The sequence below is a fragment of the Poeciliopsis prolifica genome, unplaced genomic scaffold (assembly GCF_027474105.1).
Source record: "Poeciliopsis prolifica strain line A6 unplaced genomic scaffold, Auburn_PproV2 SCAFFOLD005, whole genome shotgun sequence".
NCBI lineage: Eukaryota > Metazoa > Chordata > Actinopteri > Cyprinodontiformes > Poeciliidae > Poeciliopsis > Poeciliopsis prolifica.
The window spans coordinates 7,883,325-7,900,687 of record NW_026562380.1 but is presented as its reverse complement, the minus strand read 5'-3'; the positions used below and the strand labels follow the sequence as shown (position 1 = coordinate 7,900,687).

General features: G+C 35.8%; 2 protein-coding genes across 5 annotated transcripts; one reads left to right on the top strand and one right to left on the bottom strand.

Moving 5' to 3' along the window:
* Positions 1–206: 206 nt before the first annotated feature.
* gfral (GDNF family receptor alpha like) lies at positions 207–5,345 on the top strand. The gene is made up of 10 exons (XM_055030146.1): positions 207–285; positions 474–585; positions 1,255–1,410; positions 1,594–1,653; positions 2,084–2,414; positions 4,097–4,356; positions 4,443–4,523; positions 4,627–4,708; positions 4,803–4,845; positions 5,149–5,345. The coding sequence occupies exons 1-10, from the start codon at positions 268–270 to the stop codon at positions 5,302–5,304; spliced, it is 1,299 nt and encodes a 432-aa protein (XP_054886121.1). The 5' UTR covers positions 207–267; the 3' UTR covers positions 5,305–5,345.
* A 705-nt stretch (positions 5,346–6,050) lies between these two features.
* hmgcll1 (3-hydroxymethyl-3-methylglutaryl-CoA lyase-like 1) lies at positions 6,051–17,192 on the bottom strand. Of its 4 annotated transcripts, none has more exons than XM_055030165.1 (9): positions 16,868–17,192; positions 15,714–15,791; positions 15,341–15,448; positions 14,941–15,036; positions 14,650–14,798; positions 14,228–14,291; positions 13,826–14,014; positions 7,611–7,736; positions 6,051–7,292 (listed from the first exon to the last, which is right to left on the bottom strand). In XM_055030165.1, exons 1-9 carry the CDS (start codon positions 16,961–16,963, stop codon positions 7,188–7,190), a joined length of 1,011 nt encoding a protein of 336 aa, XP_054886140.1. In that variant the 5' UTR covers positions 16,964–17,192; the 3' UTR covers positions 6,051–7,187. The 4 variants fall into 4 exon arrangements, with proteins under 4 accessions (XP_054886140.1, XP_054886142.1, XP_054886143.1 ...); XM_055030167.1 differs by having other exon boundaries at positions 13,916–14,014; XM_055030168.1 differs by lacking the exon at positions 16,868–17,192 and having other exon boundaries at positions 15,341–15,393; positions 15,714–15,777.
* Positions 17,193–17,363: the final 171 nt, after the last annotated feature.

The window sequence follows — 17,363 nt, the reverse complement described above, 5'->3', positions numbered from 1 at the left end:
AAGACAGAGCCCTTAATTGGATAAATCATTAACTGGTATCCCCTGTAGAACTCTAATTGTGTAAATAAATTCAGAATGTTGCATCTTTGCGTCTGTTTTGGAATTACAAGTAGAGGCTGTAATGAATGTGTTACATCACGTTGACTCTGTGGTGGTGAATCACTGCTTCAGCTGGAACTCCACAGAGAGGGGCAGATCAGGGACAGATCAGGCTCAGGGAGGAATCAGTCATCATCACAGCAGCCAGCATGCATTTGATACATCTGGATGTCGGACTTGTTCTTGGTAAGTAGACTTTACAAAAAGCTGCTTCAACAAATAACAACAATTTACATTTTTGTCCGTGAAATTTTGTTAATAGCTTTTTGACAAAACCAGTAATTAGTTCTAATTCACCTGTACTCAGTATAATTAAGGAATATTATTTAAAAGATGTCATTTCAATATGTATTTTAGGATTTTTTTTTATGCAGATATCCAGTTTCAGCTTCTCATCTCCAGCTTCTGGGTTTTTGGCTTCAGTGGAGACCTGCATGTCAGACTTATGCAGCTGTGAGAGGGCACTTGTCGCTGGCAACTGTGAGGGTAAAACATTAAGAAGAATAAAATAACATGTTTACAGTTCACTCTTAAAAATGCTACTTTTTGGTATAGATTTGTGAAACCAGGTGCCATGTAAGGACTATGTTTCCATCTAAATCAGCTTTGTTCGTGAAACCTGAAATTAATTCACTAATTCACAGTTGTAAAATTTAACATACAACTTAATTTGACACCTGGTGTTTTTCAGTCGTTTAATTATTTCAAATTTACTGACAGTCTCACCACTAATTTTAATAGAAATAAAAAAAAATCATAAAAATAATATTGGAGTTATAAAATGTTTTTCTGGTAACCTCCTTTTAAAATACTAACAGGTGGACAAGGTGGAAATTTATCATTGCAATCTTGAAAAAACTTGTTATTGTTTCTTTAAACATAATCTGAATAATTGATGGTTACACAAAAGCTATACTTTTTATGTATGTCTTCAATAGATTATTAATAATAATTTGTTTTTTAAATTATCTCATTCAGTAAAAATTACATTTTATACTCTGTTCTGTGTTTTTCAGGTTCTCAATAATAGTAGAGCCTTATAAATATCACTAATATGTTGAACATCTAAAACTGACAGTGAGGTAGAAAACACCTGTTGCACAGAAACTTCACCAGCTTATGAAAAACCCTGTTTATTTGTTTGTGATATTCAAGATGACAGGTGCCAAATAAAGGGTTCAGAGAACTGTAACTTGACCATCCAGGCTGCACTGGACCACTTTCCATCCCTGCAAGGGTGCGTGTGTACATGGGAGGAGGAGTTCTGTGACTCCATACAAATGCTGGCCACACAATGCCTCCAAAAGCCAGGTGCTGTGTTCTCTCATTCATGCTTGGGTTAAGCATTAATGCCTGACATTATGGTTTTGTTTACGAAAGGTGATGAGCTATATAAACACTGGTTGTTGTATGGTAGAATATGTCCAGAAAAGCACACAGTTGAATGAGTATTTGTTATTTGAAAACTAATTCTGTGTCTTCTTGTTTGAACAGCAATTCAGCAGGGGAAGATCACACCGACTGTCTGGAAATCAAGTAATTTAGCAGACAATGGTGAAAATGATTTATTTATTATGACAAAACACAATACAGTACATCCATTTAAAAATTGGCATATTGATATGAACTCCATTTGTCTTTTCTTCTTTCTTTAATTGTACAAAGTTTGCCAAAACAATATGCTAGGTTGTATCATATTTGCTACATAGTCTTCGTGCTGTTCTGTTGATAGCCCCTAAGCTACGACAAACCAAGCTGATGTTGATTTGTAATTATAGGTTTTTCACTATTAAACCATTTTTTAGTTCCTTTTGTTGCCCTTCTTTTCCTTTGAGTTCACATGAGTCATCCACTCTGTTCCTTTCTGAAATCCAAATTGTGGACTAACTGGAGCTGGCTTACTTATTGTTTAGCATAAATTTCATATCAACAAGCCCACAAGAAAATATACTTAAATGTTCATCACTCACTTTCTCTGCTATAGATGTGCTTCTTCCAGTGTATGAAGGCTCTGGATCCTGTGTGGACCGCATTGGTCATTGTGTGAGTGAGCCTGTTTGCAACAAGCGTCTCACTCCTGTTCTTCAAGCGTGCATGGCTGATCAGTGTGACAATGAAAGGTGTCGGCAGGAAATTCAACAGTTCTACGGAGGCATGCCTCAACAGTCTGCCGAGATGCTGGTGATGTGTGAGTGTGACGACTCAGATCAAAGCTGTTTGCTCATGAAATCCGGGCTGCAGAGCGGGGCTTGTGGAGTTGAGACAAGGATCTGCCAAGAAAGAGTCACTCAGTGTGTCCAAGACAGCAACTGCAGGTAGGTTCTTCTCCAGTCCTAAAATAAAAAGTTAATACATCCATTCCTGAACTGGAAGGAACTCCAGTTTTAAAGATTCATGCCCTGGAAAATATCCAAAAATTAATATAAAATATTTGTTGAAATACAATGAATTTGTATGCTGGATTTTATGGATCCTGCTATAGGGAACTAATATGCCAGGCAGCAAGGTAATATGAATGACATAAAGTATGCTAAGATTCGAGACGCAGAGCATTTGCTTATTAAAGATAACCAGGGAGAAAAAAAATACTGAAAACCCTGGTTTGCAAGTGAATTCTAATATGAAGGTCCTTGAAAAGAATGAAACTGCCTGAAAACTGTGTTTTTTGACTCGGACTGACAGTCCTATAAAAGGCTTTTGAAATGTGTGGAGGAGTAGGAAGGAAAGGAGGCAGAAAAATGGTGTTAGATCCAGAGTTTGGATCTAACACCAGTTAATGCTTAAAAATGATTTTGACTGTGAAAATGTTAGGATCAATGAGAAATGACTTTTGATGTTTTTGCAGAAAGCCAAGATGATTACTGCTGATGGAACCTTTTAAATATAACATTTTTATGTCGGCCAAACACAATCCTCTGATATCTTAAAAGCTGAAACAGAAGTGGACTTGTGACATAAAAGCAGGGAGGTGGCAGTCACAATTATTGTAAGAATACCAATGAAAACAAGTGAGATCAACTGGCTATTTGTAAAAGGAGTCAAAGATTAAGAGCCATTTTGTACCATATTAGATGAAATAGTAATAGTGTAATTCTGTTCTCAGTGTTGCAGTGTGTGTTTAGCACTTTTGCTGTTCATTCACCTTTCCACAAGTAGATGGCAGTGACACAACATCAAAGGTTTAGGCTCGATGTGCCTTGAAGCAGCTCGAGTTGTAATGTTCTTAAAAAAACACATTCAAACATTGTTGATTTCCCCATACTACAGATCTTGGCAAAGTAACCCTTGAAAAAGCAAAACCAAAAGCTTCATTTTATCTTTGGATTTTTATCAAGAATATTTCTGTGAAATTGTCCATTCAACCTTTTACCGGTTACATAAAATGGAAGACAATTCCCCTCTAAAAATAATGCATGCAATGACTCACAAACTGTTGAGTTATATTTATCAGTATTTCATAAACATATACATTTTTTGCATCAAATTTTAAATGAGCTTTTTTATGCTTTTTCTTAACCCGCGCACAGTTATTAGATATGTACTATTAATAGGGGTTATTTGCGGAATACCAAAAATTAAATTTAGTTGAATTTGAATGATTACTTTTACTTTGACTTTTTTGTTGGCTCTGTGTCAGACTAGCATCTTATGGATGTACCTTCCATCTTGTGTAGCAATAACTTGTCACCTCTCATCACATGTGACCATGCAGCTACAAGATAAACCAGTGATACAAAATTAATTATTGGATTTATTTATCTTGTTTTTTTTTTTTTAAAGCTTCTCTCTTTTTGACAAATACAACTTTGTGAATTCTATCTCTACTAAAAATGTTGCCTGTCGCAATGAAGGGCATGCGAGAATGTCCTGTACACTCACAACACTCGGTTCTGTTCTCGTTCACAAGTTATTTCTTAGAACAGTACGCTTGTTAAGAATGTGGACCTCTTATCAAAACATGTTGCCTGTGTGGTTGTTTTTCTTCCTGATTCATTAGGTACCTCTTGAAAACACTCCAAGACAAATGTTGGAATCATGAAGAAATCCTATGCAGTGAAAGAAATCTCCAAGAAAATGAATGTTTTACTTTAAAGGATCCCGCTCTTATCCTTGGCACAAATTCTGAATGCAGAAGGGCCTTTTTAGCCACTTTGGGTACGGTGCTTCATCATCCTTGCACATGCAAAGGAGTGCACAGCAATCATCTACGGATGTGCAACATGATTCTTGAAGTATTTCACAACAGACTACACTTCAGTAAGTAGTGTATTTACTTCTAAGAAGTGTTTCAAATAATTCTTTTCAACATTTATAAGAATTTGAATACAGTTTCTTTTTTTCAGTGAAACTGGTGAAAAGCAACATCAGCCCTTCCAAAGCACCTGAAATCAATGAATCCGAGCATTCTCACATGTGGCCATATGGTAAAGCAGCTTTTGAAATTCAATCATTTTTATTTCATTCTATAATAGATACTAAATACCAAAAAACGTAAAACTAATATTTTTATTTATTTATTTTTCGTAGGTTACCTCTTGTATGCTTTTTCAGCTCTCTTCCTTGCTGGAGTTGTCATAATATCACCTCTGGTTTTTCTCAGTAAGATGTGGTACGTAAACAATATACACGTTTTTGTTGAAAGGACTGACATTTTTCTGAACAGCAAACCTCAAAACATTGCTTTTCATCATGTTTTCTTTTAGGTTGAAAAGGAGAGAGCAGATAAAACTTAACCATCAAAGGAAGGTGAATCATTTCACTTTATAATATAACATCCTCTTCGTGACTATTTTTTAGTTTCATATTTTATGTGTTTCAGATAAAATATCTGAAAGAGTCACTCAGTGTGTCACTTGTCCATTTGACATTTTATAATAACTCATGGAACTTTAGGTTTGAAGGTGTTAGCAGTTTGAATAAGCAGTTAGGTTCATACAAAGTTAATTAAACTCAAAGAATATTTTCTGTGACCTGAAGTTTGTTCTTAATGAACAAACTTTTTTTTTATTAGCAACTGTATCTGTGACTACTCCTTTTGGTTTTAAATAGGTAATTGTATCTGGAGGTCGCTGCTTGGTGGAAGTTATTATGTTGCAAAATAAATTCCCTATTCAAAGTATCACGTCCTGGAGTCATTCAGTGACTTGCAAAACTATTTACACCTTCCTGAACTTTTTCCCCCACTTAACATCAGCAATTTTTTAAGGCAGCATCACAGATAGTATGTAGTAATGAGATATAAGAAAATGCATGCTAAATATTTTTAGATTTGAAGTGAATGTGCTGCAGCTGCAGGAACTTACAAAAGTTGTTCTTGCAGCCCCAAGATCAACTTTATGTTCTCTGGTGCAGTATTTACAGTCGTTAATAAAAGTTTCACAGCCCCTTAGGCTATAATAAATGTACATATCATTTCAAAACATTTCTGACTAAGAAAGTAAGTTGATATGATTCAAGGTCATTTTTAATAAGTGCATGTATCATTTTCTAATCAAATGGCTGGATTATTACTTTGTTTGCTTATTAGATTTTAGTTCCAAGGTAAACAGAAAAAATATTAATCTTTCAGCTAAAGGTGGAAAATGGGGTACCTTCTGATCAAACATTTGCTTTTTTCTACATTAGTCAGTTTTCAAAATCACATATAGCATTAAATCAACTTCTAAAACTTCACCAATGTCTTTATTAGTAAAAGCACATATTGTTTGATCATAAAATAATCCCTGAACATTTTGGACAGTTAACAGTTTCATTTAAAAACTCTACAGTAACATGGCAATCTCATTCAATTTTTTCAATCATACATACTGTATATTCAAATTATTTTTTTCTTATTGAGCATGGAGTGCATTAAATTCAAATCATTATTCAATTTAGTTAAAAAAAAAAGTCTCAGAAAATCTAACAGGTCACTGACTTTTAGCATTCACTCCTCCTAGACAAAAAAAAACCAAACAAATTATTTGAAAATAGTCAATATTTTTTTTATGCACAGCTGAATAAACTATTGGTGACATTTGATAAAACATTGGATTTATTGATTTTGGATACATTTAGAATTACACGACCTGGAGTACAAAAAGACTTGAAGCACCGTGGAGATGAGTTGTAAAAATGCAGCAGGTAAAGAAATACTTCCCAAAAGCAATAAACTGAACTTATGTTTGTGTGCTCAATTGTTGTTGTCGTGTGTATCATCTTTCCACTCTGAGGACAAAACTGTTAAAATGGATGATTGAAAGTCCAAAGTTAAAATGGATCTAATTTCCATAATTAATGGTTGTAAAAGTCATACATAAACACACTTCAACTACAAGTTGAAGTGTACTGTTGTACTGTTGAAGCTCCTCCTCTCAAATCTTCTCATCTGATTTTCAAAGGGCCCTGCACAGAATAAACATACACTGCTCTGATCTATTTTAGATAATATCAAATTAAAATCCAAAGTCTTTTTAGATACCATCCTTTTATTATATACTGCAACTTTGCAAGACAGACACAAAAATAAATATCAAATAACTGTAACCTTCGGTATGATCACAGTCTTTTCAGTCAGGGTTTTAAAAAAGAACAAAAACAGTTAAGGAGCTCTGATTCCTTCATTTTTAGCAAAATTATTGGGTTCTTTGGGTGGTTTAGATTGTAGCTGCAATCTAGCAGGGAAAACAAATACTTTAATCCATTGGGTAGTACTGCTGTATGCTCCCAAGAAGTGGTAGCATGTATCCCATGTAGCATGTTGATGCAAACATTTGTTCTTGGGACATTTCAACAGAAATTGGCACGCTGGTTAATTTTAACATTAGCTGTAATTAATGCAGGATGAATAAATGACCAGGCACAGTCCAAGCATGCTCAGTGAGGCTGTGGAAGGTGGTAGAATGAGCCCATAGATCAACTTTCTGCCATGGGTGCCATAACAACTTGGACTGGTTCTGAACCATATCAAGGTCCTAGCAGTCAGACGTTTTGTTAAATGAAAAACAAGAATCAACAAATTCAAATACAATGGTGCAGAAAACAGATCTGAAAAGAAAAACAGCAGAATACACCCTTAAAAAGCAAGTGCATAAATGTACATAGCATCCTCAAAGTGCCATGCTTCTTGCCTGAGCCACCTTGGAGTTTGTCCTGCGACCTAAAGCGTTGCATATAAAGTCCCCGGTTTCTATGACTTTGTCAAGGTTCACTCCCTGCGAAACAGAAAGACAAAACAAAAAAGTAATAATTCAGGCTAGATCCCATCGCAACAAAAATGAAACTGCAATAGAAATATTCCACCAGCAGGGGTAGGGATTGTTAAAGAGTTTGAGGGAGCACAAGTGCAGTGCCTTCTTGCTCTTGCATAAGTTGTGTAAAGACATTGATATTGGAAAAATAAACGTTTACAGAGCAGCGTATTTGCAGAGCAATCAGTTTATGTCAATATGGTCTGAAGGATTGTGTGGGTATGGTTTTCTGGGGGATTACTGAGACAGGTCTGCCAAACTGAACTATGAAGACAAACTTACAGTTTCAATGCCCATGCCATGGAGCATGTAAAGAACATCCTCTGTTGAAACATTGCCAGATGAACCCTGAGCGTAGGGGCAACCACCGAGGCCAGCAACTGCAGAGTCCACCACAGAGACTCCCATCTGTGAGGACAAACAACAGGGACATTCAGCACCTCTGAGCAACCTTCACGTCATATTAAATCCAGGAACAATCTTGTTCTGTTTGATTGTTCTGTCTGGTGCCCTGCACCTCGCCAGACCTGCGGTCATGTTTTACGGCTTTTCCGGAGAACTGTGGGCTCTGCTCCTGAAGATGAGCGGGCAAAGAAAAGTCCCACAGTACGGCCTAGTCATCCTCTCTGTCAGCGTTCACTGCCAGCACTATATAATTATGGTCTTGTTCCTGAGAGAGGAATATTATAAATACTGAACAAGACACTTTATGTGTTACTGATCCTCCTGGTTATTCATGTTTTTACTGGACTGTTCTGCTCTCAACCACAGGGATTATCTTTCTTGCCATTTTTTCGTCATCCAGACTTGTCAATGTGACAAGTCTCCAAAACTGAAAACAAACCAATCATTGTTGCAGTTTAAAAAGAACTTGTTTAGGTATAGAAATGTAAAAAATTTTCACACATTTGATACTGTTTGAATATATTAAATTAAATGCAACACTAAAATTCACTGAAATAATTAAATGTATTGTTTTTAAATTAAATGTGACAGACTAACATTAAGTAATGCACAACTGAAAACTGGAAAGCGGGTAGTATGACATATAGCAAGATCCTTGAGTACATTCTGATGTAAACCTTTCTTAGCGCTGGCTTCGTGTTTGAAGCTGTGATCCTTTAAGGTAAATAACTAATTTACCTTAAAGGAATATCAAGTATTTGCTGCCTTGAAAAAATATTCTTCTAGAATTTATCTTTATTTAGCTATGTTCATCTTGCCCTTGACTCTGAGCAGCTTTAATGTTTCTACTAAAGAAAAGCATCCCTGCAGCATGATGCTGCAACAACCATGTCTCACTATGAAAAAATTGTGAGCAGGGTGATGCATAGTATCTACATATGCACTCTTATATTTCAGTAAAGCAAAGATCATTTTGGTTTCATCTGACCATATCACCTTCTTCCACTTGTTTCCAATGTGAGCTTGGGGTAAACTACAAATGGCTTCTGCTAAGCCGTCTTATCACCATCAGTACACAAAGGCAAGATCTGTACTGCTCATGCTAATAACTAATAGTTATATTCTTCCACTTGAGCTTCTCCAGAGCTATTATGATGTATTCCTTATTGGTTTAAAACTGTGCCATATTTTTCAGACTGGTCTTTGCGAGATGTTCAAAAGTGATGATTTTATGAAATCTAATCCTGGTTAAAAATACTTCCATCACCCTTTGTATCTTTTGAGAACTTCCTATTTTATTTAGTATGTCATGACAGATATTTTCATAAACCTTCTACCACTTTGATATAGGTATCTTAGAACCAAGTTTAATTGTCTTTATATGTTTTTTGTAGTTCTTTGTGCCTTCTTGCATTATCAAAAATAACATTTTGCATTAATGTGTTGTTATAGGATTTGCATTTTGCTAAATCCAGTGTATTTGCCAAAATATTTTTTCATCATTAATATTCACTGTCCGCTTCAAATAAAATCTATTTTGTGCAATTACATTTATTTCCCTGCCATTGTCGAATATGTTTCCTGCTCCTGATGTTGTTTGTTCAATAATTCTCTCTGAAAATGCTGTCAGGAGAATTAAACTCCATGCTTGATGACTCTTGTAAGGGATTCGGTTGCATTCTGTTTACTTGGGGTTTTCATAGTAAAGGCATAGGATGGAAATATGCACTCACTTTTCTTTATCTTTTCACAAAACAAATGTGTCCTTTTATGTTCACTGTGTGAGTTAAAAACCAAATAAAACATGCTGAGCATGTGGTCATGAGAAATGTATATAATATAATAGAAATACCTTTTATCGTCTCACATTAGGGTCATTCAGGTGTAACAGTAGCATGAGGATTAAATATATGTTCTTCCACTATTTAAATGTAAATGTACAGATAAAAATGAATAGTACAATTGTTCTGCCTATCAAGTTTCCAGTTCTTTATTATTGGAAAAATAAAAAGATTCTGAGCACATGGACACAACAGACACAAGTATTTTGTTTTTCATGCAAATGTTCCAAGTCACCATGAGTTTACTATTATTTTCACACCAAAAGACACCAAAGCCAAAACTTCTGGTTTTAGTCAGTCTGTGGATGTTTTCCACATGTCCCTGGGACTATCATGAGAATATTAAAATTGTTTTCCAGCTTCTGTGTCAGAGCCAGATGTCGGAAGATCCTACAGTGAGACTAAATTAACACAGTGGTCCTCTCAATGGCATTCGGGACACATGGGGCTTCCACCCTGTGGAGCACGACCAAGCAACTTAAATTAAAAAGGACCTTTACATCTATTTTGGAACAATGAAGCTAATTGGGTGCTTTCCTTGCAGACAAGAACCTGCTTCTTTCAGGGTTTGTCTGAGCCAGCAGTAATTGCTGTTTGTGTTGGCAAAGGGAGAGAAGGAGGTGTATGTTACCCGTGCACCAGGTTTCCAGGCCTTGGTAAAAGCCAGAGGAGGATACTTTTCAAGACAGATCTTTTTTTTTTTTTTTTTTTTTGTAAAATAAACACAGAGTTGTAATCTTCCATGTCAATCGTCCGGCTTTAAGCTGCCACCACTATAAGGTCACAAGCCTTCAGCATGAATGTAGCCCCTCAACAGCATCTCCAGTACCGCTAATCATGCAGGAACTGGTGGTCAGTCCTTAAGCTTTCCAACGCTCAGTTAGACTTGCAGTGCCCAGAAACCAGATGTGTGCTTAGCATAAAAAAATAATATTCACTAAGCTGTGGCTGTGTGGAAAACAATACATTCCTGTATAAAGACAATGTGCCTTGTCAGACTACAATGATTTGGGGTAAGCATGTTGACGTTTTAAACTATGACCGGATGAGGCTTTCAGAGGGACATAATCACAATTTAGTATGAAAACTGCGTCAAAGGAAAAGCAGTGTGTATTTAAAATGGGATATGAAGCTGAGATACATAAACAAAGGTGCTAAAACTAAACTGACACATGTCCTACAGTGAAACACAAACCTCCCTGTTCCAAAAATGTAAAAAAAAAAAAAAAAATTCACAAGAAGAAAGCAAACCAAAGAGCACTGGAAGGCACAAAAGCCCACAGAATATAATTTTACTTCATGACTTCTTTATGTATTAAAATTAAGTAAATGTAAGAAAGTTTCATGCAATCCATTTCATGCATTGGTAGGTTTACTGCATCCAGAACAAATAATGTCCTCAATACAAATACAGATTGTCTTAAGTAAAACTCTTTCAAAAAGTTTGATGAATTGTGCAATTGAAAAATACGTTAAATATGTTAATTTTATTATTTTGAACCTCTACATGATAATGTAGAGCCTGTCAAAAAAAAAAAAACCCTGTAAAAAAGAGAAATAATTCAAACTGAAAATAATACCATCTCAATGCAACTGTCTAACCTTAATAAACAGTTTAGGAAAAACTGAAAATTTATACATTGGTAGTTGCATGCTTAAACATAATAATGTTGGCTTAAAACAGAACTTTAGTACATTCAATCACACCCTTGTATGTGCTGATCACACCCTGCCCCTTGTTGTGTGCTAAACTACCTTTTCCTTCCCCAAAGCAGAACCTGCTGTTAATGTGGAGTCAACATGGACACTGATGGCGGAGGATACACAGTTGTCCAGTAAAGGTAAGTTGTTTTCCTCCGTCATCAGAGCTGCAGCAGACCAACAATCTTGAGCAACACAAACTGACAGAGATGTGCGTTTCTGCAGATATGTAGTAGGATCGCAGAGAAGAGACACAAGGGTTGGATCTTTTCACAGATTATGTGTCTCATTTTGTCAGGACATGTATATATCTACAGACCATAACAAAAAGCAAATGGAAGAGTTAGACTGAAAAACACCAGCTTTCATAAATAAATACTATGACTTTACAAAATGTTTGAATTATTTAAATTTAACCTTACGAGTAGAACTGGATTCAAAGATAATGTGATTAGGAAAAATAAAGTAATAAAGTTTAGCAGTTTATAATAATTGTTTAGAATTTGTGATAATTATTTTTTTTTGTGAGCCATAGAAAATTATAAGATTTTTGATGGGATTTCAATTAGAAAAATACTTTTCAAATACTCTGCTGTCAGGTAGCAACAACTGACACGCTGTCCATGATAAACTGATCATTGCCTCTTATAATACAAAATGTGAATGTGCAAGATGTCTTGAAGAAATAAGACCAACAAAAAGTTCCTCTAAAGCTACTTGAATGCCAGCAATCCCGGAAAGAGAACATAGGCTACTGTAAATCCCAGACAGAGTAGTGCACACTATACCAAAATTGCAGGAAAGGATATGAAAATTTCCATGCCAAGCCTGTGAAATCTAACCACATACGTTGTCATTGTGTGACCTGCCCCAGTATGTTTCAGACAAAGCTACCCCCGACCTCCTGAAAAAAAAAAGAAGTTACAAAGACCAAGGAATGTCTTTATCAGGAACAAAAGCGGTGACTCAGGGCTGACAGCACTGGGGGAATTCATTTCTCTCTCAGTTGGTGGTGCGGAGTTCTGGCACACAGTAATGAAAAACTATGATAAAATCTTTCATTTCCTTCTTGTTTATGGGCGAGCAAACGGTAAGCTAAATATCCCTGGCTGCTATTATTTTCTCCGTGTATACTGCAGCTGTGATGAATCATAAAGAGTACGATCCTCAAAAGAATTTCACTGACTCACAATGCTCCTTCACTCTACTGTTAAAGATAACAACTTTAATAATGCATGCTTTTTAAAACTGACAATGTCTGGTTTTTCAACAGTCTAAAGGTTGCATCTTATTTAGACGACAAAATCTGTTTCAGCATTTATGCATTTTATTATGCTGTTAAAATTTACATTTTCTTCTACATAATCAAGAAAAGAAGGTGATTTGAAAACTTTTGAGTTTGAGGCTGCAGCACTATTCACCACATTCCCAGCACGAAGTAAATACAAGGATCATTTTCCAGCGGCTTTAAGCACAGCATTGTCAGAGAGTTCAACAGCCAAGCGACAGACGAGTTAGGAGCCCCCCAGGGCCCTTCCATCCACCTCACTCCCAGTTGCTTTGTCCAACAGACACCGAATAGGTGAGCCTTTGTCCTGACCCCTTCACATCTGTTGACCCACCCAGCCCCCAATGAGCTTCCTCATTTGCAGTGACAATGTGCTCCAGAGAACTGATACAGCCATATCTCATTTACCTCTGTTTTATGTCTGGATGTGTGTCAGGTTTGCAGTTGCTGCAGGCAATGTGGTGAAAACACCCCAAATGATGCTTTGTCCACTGATTACAGTTATGCTTTTGTGAGTTATTATCACTGTCGTTGCTCTCTGTTGTACAGCTTATTTTCAAAATATGGAGAACAGCACATATTTTGTTTAAATTACTGCATTTTTTTCACCAGATTGTTTGTGAGAAATGTTGCTTTCTGCAGAAACAGATCATATTTCTTAAGCTCTTCTTGTCTGTTGACTGTTTCACTATTCTCGGAGGACTGTGAATTTCACTTTTTATTATTTTAGTTTTGCATTTTTCAAGAAAATAATAAAAAAAAATGTTATTTTATCTGAAAAGAAAAAAATAATGCTGTCTCTAACTGAGATAATCTAACTTAAACAAAATGTCAAACAAGTTAGATTGGGGAACAGTTTAGCAAATAATAGTACTCATCACAACCTTAAACATTGCTTCTAATCTCTACATTAGAAGTTAGAAGAAAATATTATTAATTCATATTAGCTTAGGCAGTTGTAAGATCAAATGCCACATTAAACATTTAAGCACAAGCTTTTTGGTTCAACAAATATACTCATAGATACTTAAAGGCAGAAATTATAATCAATTCCAAGACATCCTGGATGTCTAAAAATATCTGTCCACAAATACCTCCATTTTTGGTACAGAAGTATGACAAATGGTTCAGCAGAAGTTGATGAGCAGAAGTAATAATTATAAGAAGTAAAATAGTGATTTTGAGATAGTAAAAGCCGGGAACTAAGATGCCTGATCCATGGCATGATCTATAGATGCCATGCCATAGATCAGGAGACCTACCTGAAGAGCAGTAAGAATGTTAGGAAGTGCTTGACCATAAGTGTCATGGCAGTGAACAGCAAGAGCACTGATGGGGACTTCTTTCATCACCTTCTGCAGCATCTTGAACATGGAGCCAGGTGTACCAACACCAATAGTATCTCCCAAGGAAATCTCATAACAGCCCATTTCATACAACTTTTTTGCTACCTAAAGAATAGAAAAAAATGCTGTAAATATTTTCGCAAGAAGCCAATTGCTCTGAAAAGCATAAATTAAACAGACTGCCAATTTTATATTTATGAACAAGAAACAAAAAGAAACATACTGATAAGTAAGTACTAAGTAATTGAAATCAGTGGTAGTTCATTCGCAAAGTAATTCCATGAGGAAGGCATGCTAAAAGTGTAAATAGATTTTTACCTCAGCAACTTGCGAGGGTTCGATGTGCCCCTCATATGGACACCCAAGGGCACAAGAAACATACCTGAAAAACAAAAGAGTATATTTATCCAAGCTTAACTGTCAAAAACCTAAACAACCTCTAAAACACCAGCATTTTTTTCAACATGAAAAACCTCAAAAGCTGTTGCTTATTTGATTCCAAAACTCAGTGGTGTCTTTACTGGGAAAGAGTTACAGTCCATTTGGACTTGTGGTTTAGGCATAGTTCAAAATAATCTGGTTAACATCTGGAACTGTGCTATCTGGTTTGTTTTTCTTCTTTATGGAAACTTTTTTTTGTCCTTCATAGTAGATCTGTTATTCAGTATAACATCATAGGGATAGTGAGAGGTGTAATTCATGTTTTGTTAAATGTGATAATAAACATTTAGAATACAAACCCACGAACAGGGATTTGTCGATCCTTGGCAGCACTAATGACCTCCTCAAACCGCAGCATGCTTTCAGAAATAGAACAGTTGATATTTCTTCTACTGAAGGTTTCAGAAGCCGACCCGAACACAACCACTTCAGTGGCTCCTGCTGCAACCTTTAAACATCAAAGTTATTTTCAAGTCCTTCCTTAGTGTGAAACCAGTATACAAGAGTGACAAAATTCTGGTAATTAAAAAAATCTGTTTTTATTTATATATCTCACAAATCAATACACTGAAAGCACTCGAAAAGCTTACGGCATCCTGAAAACCTTGGATGTTAGGAGTCAAAACAGGATATTGAACTTGAGGCACTCTCTGGATTCCTTTGACAACATCTGTGTGGTCTGCCATCTAAATGTGTCCGGAAAAAGACGTGAAGAAGTACAATAAGCCATGTTCTGTGACACAAATTTATCACCATGAAGAGAATAAGTTTCATGTGAAATTTTGAAGAGCAACATTTTTTTTTCTTTTTAAGTAAATAAATGAAGTGCAATTTATGGCATGGAATGCTAAAACAAGCAGACCACAAACTATAAAAACCATCAGTGGATCAAACCACAAGAGCACATTTCCATCAATACATATGCAGCAAGAAATAGTTCCTAATAAATCATTCAGTGCTCTGCCATTGTGCACAAAAAAGAGCTATTACCTGTGGTACCCACTTTGAAGAGACAAAGCTGGTGGCCTCAATCACAGACAGACCTGTTGTGGACAGCATATCTATCAGCTGGATTTTCACCCTTGTTGGAACAATTTCCTGGGGAACAATGAAACAAGTCACTGGGGTTTTATCCTAAAACAATGTTTTTACGAGAGTCACACAAATGGTATTTGCAGAAGGCGGTAATGGCTGTATAGCATGCTAAAAAATATTAAAAACTCCATTGCAGGTAACTGAAATATTTGTAAACTGTTTATGTGTAATACAAAACAAAAATATTTTTCACGGGTGAGGGATGTAGTAATTGTAAAAGGTATCCATACAAATTAATGAGGTTTGTGAGTGACATGTCAAAGTATACCTTTTCATTTTGAAGTCCATCTCTTGGCCCAACTTCAACAATTTTCACAAACTCTGGACAGTCATCTTTGGTAATGATCTGCAGAATTTATTTTTATTTTTTGTGATAAAAGCAGAATATTACTCAGCATAATAATGAAAGCTTGTAAAATTATCCACAGTGTTGTGATGGAATGCACCAGGGCATGCTATTCTGAACATAAATTCCTTATCTCAAAGCCAAGTGAAATCTATTTTCTAGTCTAACATACAAAATAATTGTTTTGATGATGCATTAACAGATACTGAGTGGAAAACAGTCGATTTTACATAATATCTCCTTTAGCAAAATAAAAAATGGCAATGCATTTCTTTTCTTTGTATATGTTCATTTATATTTATTTCACTGATTAGTATATTAAGCTTAACTAATTCCATGTGATTAGATTTATAAAATAAATCCAGTTTGTTTCATTTAAACAGACTGGATTACGCATCCGCCAGATGTTTATGAATTGCCCCCAAAGTTGGGTCTTAGATAAGGGAATGACTACATACCTTAGTTAATGTTTTAACTGTTGTGATGAAAACTGTTTCCAGTATTAACAAATAACAGAATATAATTAATAATTTTCTGCATTTAAAAAGTAAACAAATTACAAACACACAAATTGCACACCACTTTGTGTCACACTTGTTTAAAGAGATAAAGGATAATAAAGTGCTAGATCGCTTTGACTTTGTCTATTTGTAAAGTAGCCATTTTAAATTTGAACTAAGAATATTATCTGGGAAATCTGCTTTCCAAGTCATATTTCAAGTTCAAGTTGCAGTCTACTTCAATTTCTCCAACTTAAAACAAAAAAAATCTTGAGTTTTGAAGATATATGAAATGCACCAAGACAATGTTGAGATAGAATGATTTAGACATTTATATTAGTAACACTTATCAGTACACAAAAACAGTCAGAATGACATCAATTCAAGCTTTTACTAAATGTGAAATTACTGCTATACATCAAGAAAAGCAGAAACAGTTCAGTTAATTGCTACTACTATGTTGCCAGCTTTAGCAGTACGATGAGTGGCTGCTAAGAGGCCTTTCAGTAATGAGGAAGTTATGTCACAGAACAAGTGCAGCAGATTAGAAAAAAAAACAGAAAATATTATCCCCACCTTCTCTTCCTGCAGCCAGCTTCTAAACCAAGGGTATTCCTCGATGATTTGCTTATAGCTCAGGCAGTGCTTCACTGTAGTGGGTACGTTACCCATCAGGCTGATTGCTGCTCAACTCCTCAGGAAAAAAAAAATGTATCAGCAAGTTGCAGTAATAATCTGCACACTAATTCGGGCCTGTATGGTGGATGTCCATGCTGCGTAGGAAGATGACATCAGAGGAAGGCTACAGACCGGGTGGAGAGTGATTCAGCAGTTGTCATGGCAACCACATCTCCGACAGGAAGAGTTGGTGCAACGGAGGGAGGGTGGCTGTCATAAAGGAGAAGCGGTATGGGGGGGAAAAAAGGACAAAAATGAGCCAAGAACCAAATAAAGAAATGAAAATGAAGAAAAAAAAAGAGACTCAAAAATGAGAAAAAAAAAAATCCCAAAAGAAAAATGAGAGGAGAAATTGTGTACAGGAAAGATTGAAACTACGAAAAATTTAAGAAAT

Bases quoted from the DNA above. Each gene is read 5' to 3' on its own strand.
- gfral (XM_055030146.1), top strand. The intron at 586-1,254 runs GTAAAACATTAA...GTGATATTCAAG, and splicing joins TGTCGCTGGCAACTGTGAGG to ATGACAGGTGCCAAATAAAG. The intron at 1,654-2,083 runs GTGAAAATGATT...TCTCTGCTATAG, and splicing joins AAGTAATTTAGCAGACAATG to ATGTGCTTCTTCCAGTGTAT.
- hmgcll1 (XM_055030165.1), bottom strand. From the start codon at position 16,963: ATGGGTAACGTACCCACTACAGTGAAGCACTGCCTGAGCTATAAGCAA. The intron at 14,799-14,940 runs GTAAGCTTTTCG...TGATGTTTAAAG, and splicing joins TCCAAGGTTTTCAGGATGCC to GTTGCAGCAGGAGCCACTGA. The intron at 14,015-14,227 runs GTAAAAATCTAT...TCTATTCTTTAG, and splicing joins AACCCTCGCAAGTTGCTGAG to GTAGCAAAAAAGTTGTATGA.